Source organism: Ailuropoda melanoleuca, chromosome 11, assembly GCF_002007445.2.
Source record: "Ailuropoda melanoleuca isolate Jingjing chromosome 11, ASM200744v2, whole genome shotgun sequence".
Lineage (NCBI taxonomy): Eukaryota > Metazoa > Chordata > Mammalia > Carnivora > Ursidae > Ailuropoda > Ailuropoda melanoleuca.
This window is the reverse complement of record NC_048228.1, coordinates 106,076,973-106,083,818: the sequence shown is the minus strand read 5'-3', so window position 1 is coordinate 106,083,818 and position 6,846 is coordinate 106,076,973. Positions and strand designations below refer to the sequence as shown.

Genomic DNA, 6,846 nt, shown 5'->3' with positions numbered 1-6,846 from the left:
CTAGAAGTCACACAGAATGTGCTGGAAATAACCTCAGACAAGCCAGTATCTGCCCAAGATCACACAGACAACAGTAGCAGGATGGCTGGGAGCCAGATCTCCTGTTTCCCCAGTCGCTCTGTTCCATGGCGGCCAGGACTCAAAGACTTTTTTTTATCTTCAGCAAGGTTAAGAACTCCTTGGAGGGGCGCCTGGGTGGTACAGTGGTTAAACATCTGCCTTTGGCTTNTTTTTTTTTTTTTTAAGATTTTATTTATTTATTCAACAGAGATAGAGACAGCCAGCGAGAGAGGGAACACAAGCAGGGGAAGTGGGAGAGGAAGAAGCAGGCTCACAGCAGAGGAGCCTGATGTGGGGCTCTCCCACAACGCCGGGATCACGCCCTGAGCCGAAGGCAGACGCTTAACCGCTGTGCCACCCAGGCGCCCCTGGAGTCTTTTTTTTTTTAAAAATAACTTTCCACTTTATTTTTTAAGTAACCTCTACAGCCAATGTGGGGCTTGAACTCATGATCCCAAGATCGAGTTGTATGCTCCACTGACAGCCAGCCAGGCGCCCCTGGAGTCATTTTTGTTAATGCTTGGCCTCAAGTGTTGCTTGTATCCTTGGCTTTTGTCAGTCCTGCCATGTCCACTAGAATTAAACTTGTTTTCCTTCCCGGGGTCGTGTCAGCTGATGAAATATATAGAAGCAGAAGCCTCTGTAGGAGTACTTTGTGGTCTCGCCAGCCTGATTCTCACTAAGCGCGAGACCTGCCGATTGTGCACATTCCGCGTACTTTGCCTCCATTTCTTATCAGAACTTCTGTTACATAGTACCCTGCCTATCTCCTCTCAGATGCGCTTCCGGAGCTCTATGCTCCCACAGTCCCATGCTTCTTTCTGTAATAGCATTTGATATAAAAGGACACTTGTCACACCTGAAGCACCCGAGCAAAAATAGGTTCCAGCTTCAGGCAGGCTGTGCAACGGAGAGAACCTGGCCAAGAACCCCAGCAGGCCTTTCTGGATAGCTGTCCATGACTGGAACGCTGAAGGACAGAGAGCCCGGGGCTTATGAAGAACATATATACTAAAAAATTCTGGGAACTCTGGTTATACTCAATGATGTGATTTCACCCCGTAAGACTGCCTCTCTGAATGGTTCCTTAGAACATTCTTTGCTGAGAAAATGGAAGAGATTTGATTGCTCCAATTGCTGGCAATCCAGGATAGATTGCAGGAGCTGGGGACACTGGAGTTGGTGGTTTCTTACAAGGAGGAGGAACTAAGTAAGGAGCTACTGAATGTAATTCAGAGCGAAAGTTCTCAAACCTCTAAGAATCATCTACTCCACAATTTATAGGACAATAAACAGTGAACGCCATGTAGCCACTGGAAAAAAGAACGCAGACCTAGGTGTTTAGATAAGGTAAGATTTTCAAACCATAGCTTTAGGTGGAAAAAAGCACACAAAGGACATTCACAGGTTATACAGTGCGTTACCACCAATGTAAAAACCAAAAGAAACCCAAATAATCCCCAAAGTTGGGGAGAGTCATGTATGTATACACTCAAATATGCAGATTTGGAAGGTATATGATACTGATAAATGTTTTCCTAGAAGCCAACTGGGAAGATGCAGATAGGAACAGTTCATTTTTTTATCTTTTGAATTTTGTGCCTTTGGTGTCACTCATTTTAAAAGTCAACTAACCAAATGCAATGTGGTATCCTGAAACAGTAAAATGGGCTTTACTGGAAAGCTGGTGAAATCAAAATAAAGTCTAGTCTAGTTAGTAGTATTGTACCAATGTTAATTTCCTAGTTTTAGCAAATCACCAAACTTAACTTTTTTGGTGGTTGTTGTTTCCTGGTTCATAATTTTATCCTACCCACTTCTTACCATTAAGACCCATAGAGAAAATTTGCAACTTCTGGAATTTTCTCACATTGTTCCTTGCGCCTGGATGTCCATTCTCTTCTTGTTCTTAGAAGCTATACTCATCTTTCAAAGCCAAGTTCACCAGTTATTGGCTCTGAAATGCTTAACTCTCCCAGAGACGTGACATGTAGCTTGCCACACACAGGGTTTCCTACCGTTTTACACTTACCAATTGGGTTTCCCAGGAAGCCGACCTCAAGATGAAAATCACAGTGCGTGTTAGGTTTTTTAGGGATTAGAACCTGTGGAAGGGGGAGGTCCATAAGACTAGGCAGAGAAGTGGGGCTGTGCGGCAGTCCTAACTAGAACCTCAGCAGACCCCACAGGGAGCTCACAGAGATGCTCTTCAAAGTTGTCCCAACTTGGGCTGAGAGGGAAAAGAGCTCTTAGACTCCAGGTCTATGGGGCCACCCAAGAAAGGGGGGATGAACCTGGCTAAGGTAGGTCTCTTAAGCAGAGGATCTTCTCACAAGGGCTGACCTGTCAGCAATACTTCCAGCAGCTGGGGAGTAAGTCCTTCACTTCTGAAGGTGCTGGGAGGGAGTAGTGTGGTCCACCATAAGGTTAGGTTAGATGACTAAAGTACTCTGAGTTAGCTCTCTGAAGGCAGTGGCCCAGATCACAGGACTTTAAGAGGTCCCTTCCTATGCTAAGAACCAAGTCTCTCCTTCCCTCAACCAGTTCCTATAGTAGCACGCAGAGATAAACCTTCCCCATGACCAGAGGCTTACCAAGGGCCTCAAAAACCTTAAGAAATTCATCTTCCATTTGGCAATGACAATCAAGGAGGAAGATTTCATTTTGAGAGAAACAAAATTTTAGTCAATAACTTTTTACATCTTTTGTCTTTTCAAGCAAATGAATACTTTTATTAACATGGTCATTTTTTTTTTTCTTTTTATTACACATGGTAGGGTTTTGACCTCAAATACTTGTCAGGGCTGCTACTCAAATGAACTTAGAACAGGATGACTTATGAACTTCAAAAATACCTAGTCCCTGTTCAGTTTAGGGTCCAATGCAGACAGTCCTCCTTTCCTTTCCCAGCCCCTCAAGAGCCTTTGCAAGTATCTCTTCCATTTTATGCCCAGAATCCCCTGAAATGCATCAGAGTATTAACCAACTTGTACAAAACCCAAGATCTTGCCTCCTATTCTAGATTCCACATCAAATAAAGCTGAGTTGGGTTGTCCAAACAAACTGACCAGACAGGTTACATCAGATAGTGTGCCACATAAAATTTAAATTTTGAACAAAATACCATCTCTTCTCCTTTGGTCTCACACAGAAATCAAAGTCCCAAAATACAGACACTACCATCCTCCACGCCGCCTTCTGATTCATCAGTCCTAGCCAGATCAGCTCCATTCACATTCCCACTTGAAGTCTGGTCCCTTCTCCTTCAGCTTCTTTAGCAGTTGCCGCATGAAGTAATCTTCTAGAAGTAACGCAGCTCCTTCAGCACCCAGAGCTGGAAACCTCCAACTCTTGAGTCTCACGTGACACAGACTCAAAGTTCCAGGGAGCTATCAAGTCACACAAGAAAGCACAAAGCACCTCAACATTTAGAAATAACCAAAGCCCAGTAACAAATGTGACTGCTGCAAGAGCTTACAATCTAGGCCCTAATTCTCGTGTGAGAGCATCTTCCAAATAAAAGTTACTTCCCCAAACAAAAACATTTAACAGTCAGAACTTATTTTGAGGTCATCAACCACAGACCATAGCAGAAACGTAGTGTAAGTGAGGACAGAGTGTAGACAGAGAAAAAAAAAAGAGAAAACAAAAGGCTCTCTGGTTTCAGCTTCTCAAGGATGTCAGCCAATCTCCATCAGTTGACCAGAATCCGTTGGCTGGAAACCTAAAGCGCAGGTGGGAGAAAGTCATCATTAGGAGGTTAAAATCCTGAAGAAAAAAATCAACCAACACCCCTCACAAATTCAATCAACGCAGGACGCCAGCTCCTCGGGGTGCCCCCTGCCCTACTCCAGCCTTCTAGCAAAATCTGAACTCGTCCAGTAACGGCCTTCCCTCGGATAATCCTTATCCCTCTCTTCCCCCCGCTCAGGGGCCCCCGGCGTGACAGCTTCCTTAAAGGCCCGCAGATTAGCGTTCTATAGTAAACCATGACTTGGGGTTTCAAGCAGACACACTCCAACCTACCTTCTCCCCAACTACCGGCGTCAAGAATATGGACGAGCGACCTCCTCCCGCCCGGGGTCCACACCGAGCCCGCGTTCACTTCTCCTCCCCCCGCGCCCCGCCTCCTGCCCCGCGGACCGTTACTGATCGGGTTTCGTCCGAGGTCCACCGAGGGTCTGGCAAGGGCCCGGCCCCGCCCGCCTCCCGCCTTACCGCCCGCGCTCCTTCAGGACGACTCGCTTCTCTCTATCCGCCGCACCAGCTCCACCAGCATCTCTGCCATCTTCGCGATCTCCTTGGCCTTCTCCTCGGCCTTCTCGCACCTCTTGGCCGCTCTGCCCTCCACTCCATCGTTGGGGTTCTGCAGATGGTTCAGGGCGCTCTCCTCCGAGGCCTCCACCTGCGTTTTTATTTGGATGAGCATATTGTCCATCTCCCACAGCTTGCTCCTGTTCCGCATGTAGGCTCTCCCGTGCTCCCGGGTGAGGGCCGCGATGTCCTCCCGCATCTCGTTGATGACTGGAAGCAGGAACTGCTCGAAATCCTCCTCGGGCTCCAGCACTTCCACCTCCTCCGGCTCCGCCAGCTCGACGATGTCCAAGGGCCGCATTCTCCCCGCCTCTCCGGAACCGCGGTATCGGCGTCTGCTGCGGAGAGAAAATGGAGACTCGCTAGGCTTACCAACAGAGTTCCAAAATATTCTTTAAAACTTTTACCCCTTTTAAACTTTTCGCCTCACAGAAGCCACGGAAACGAGCGACTTACGAGCAGAGAAGCCGCGAACAAAATGGAGTCCCCAGCCGTCAACCAGCGCCCTGCCGGTTGCGGCCCCTTTCACGACACGGCCGTGCCTCTTTACGATCACGCCGCTCGTAGAACGAGGCTCGGGCGCGCGCACGTCAACGGGGGTCGGGGGTGGAGCGACCACTCTCCCGTGGCCGCGAGCGCGCACGTATGCACCCACGCTCTTCCTCATTTCCCCTCCCCCCCCGTTCGCCCCTACGCCACCCTCGTTTTGGGGTGAACCCTTCTGGGGGCACCCTCCTGTTGGAGGGCTTCTGGAGCACTGAGTTAAATATTTTTAAGTTATAAACGCGATCTTCCTACAATAAACGAAGATAGAAAGTCTGTGGCATCCCCAAACTAACTTCGATAGCCCCTTCCCCTCTAGTAGGGCTGCCAGGCCCCTCTCAGCTATCTGAAAGGGTAGTTTTCCTATTTTGAATTACAGTCGGAAATGTTTGGGTGTCTTTTCACCAGCCGGAGCCCCCACACTCCCGGGTACCAGGCCTCGTCTGGTACCTTCATCCTGAGGCTCCACCAGACCCAAAGCTCAGTGGATGTGAAGAGGGTTTTGCTGGCTACCCTTCACACCTTTTACCTGGTTGAAAGTCCTCCGGGGGTCTTCTTATTCAGCTTTGTGTCCCTGAAGCCCTGAGCAGAGCTTGGCACACAGTAAACTTGCTTTCGCATTTACTAAACAGAATTTTAAGAAAAGATAAGTTAATTTCCTAGCCTGTTGACCTAGTCACAACACAGAAGTAAAAACTTGAGGAATCCAGGTTGCACAAGTGTCGTGCGTTTGGCTTCTGTTTTCCTGTCCGTTAAAAGGACACAGATCCTAATTTTGAATATGGCAGAATTAAGAATGAAATAGTCATGAAAATGCTTTGTAAATACCAAACATATACACGTGTAAAATCCTTACGTTTTAGACTTTTCTCGGGATCTTTACATTTTGATTGCTCTACTAAAAATCCAACTTTTGGGCTTCCTTAGTATATCAGAGGCAGCTAGCTCATAAGTGTTTTTGTATGCGTAAAAATAAATGGCTCAAACAACAGTAAGATAACACTACACCCTTGTTAAAAAGCCCCCAATCCAGAAAACTGACACCACCAAATGCTAGTGAGGATGCGAAGCAACAGGAACTCTCATTCTTTGCTAGTGCAAATGCAAAATGGTACAAGGTCACCTTGAAAGTGAGTTTCTTTACAAAACTAAGCATACTCTTCCTATATGGTCGAGCAATTGTGCTCCTTGGTATTCTCCAAATGACTTGAAAACGGACATCCACACAAAAACTTGCACTCAGGTGTTTATAGCAGCTCTATTCATACTTGCCCAAACCTGGGAGGATCTAAGGTGTCCTTTACTAGGTGAATGGAAAAATAAACTGTGGTAATCCAGACAGTGGAGCATTATTTGGCACCGGAAAAATGAATAAGGGGAAACCTCACTAAAACCAAATGAGGAGGTTCTGCAGGGGGAGCTCCCACGTTCTCCTTGTCAAGAGCCGATCCAACCGGAAGAGGCGCGAGGAACCTTTCAGGCGGATACCACTTCAGCTACTACTTTGCTATCCTTAGCAGGAGGAAGAGAGGCTTACTTGTTCCCCTAGCAACAGTCCAGCCAATAAGGAGCCACTACACTTCACACTCCCGGTTTACTCCAATGGACTTTCTGTTTACAACGACCCTCCTAACTCCCCCTTTCCTCTATAAAAGAGTGTTCCTCTTTTTTGCTGTGCCTCCTCACCTTTGGTTTTGCCACCAGTTGCTTGTCCTGGGTTGCAATTCTCTGCTGTTCCCGAATAAACCCATATTTTGCTGGTAAAATAACTGGCAGTTTTATTTGCAAGGTTAACAAGGCTCTCCTTTAAGATATCAACATGAATTTCTGGTCTCACCTCCTTAAGACCTTTGATCATTTGCTGAATGAATGAAAAGAGAAGTTAGTAGCATTTTAAATATTTTCTATAACCTTGTTAATGTGTTGTCT

The 6,846-nt window shown here is 46.9% G+C and overlaps 1 protein-coding gene across 1 annotated transcript; it reads right to left on the bottom strand.

The window, feature by feature from the left end:
* Positions 1-2,763: 2,763 nt before the first annotated feature.
* MRFAP1 (Morf4 family associated protein 1) lies at positions 2,764-4,979 on the bottom strand. The gene is made up of 3 exons (XM_011218156.3): positions 4,831-4,979; positions 4,279-4,712; positions 2,764-3,784 (listed from the first exon to the last, which is right to left on the bottom strand). Exon 2 carries the CDS (start codon positions 4,673-4,675, stop codon positions 4,292-4,294), a length of 384 nt encoding a protein of 127 aa, XP_011216458.1. The 5' UTR covers positions 4,676-4,712; positions 4,831-4,979; the 3' UTR covers positions 2,764-3,784; positions 4,279-4,291.
* Between the last annotated feature and the right edge of the window lie 1,867 nt (positions 4,980-6,846).

Bases quoted from the DNA above. Each gene is read 5' to 3' on its own strand.
- MRFAP1 (XM_011218156.3), bottom strand. From the start codon at position 4,675: ATGCGGCCCTTGGACATCGTCGAGCTGGCGGAGCCGGAGGAGGTGGAA.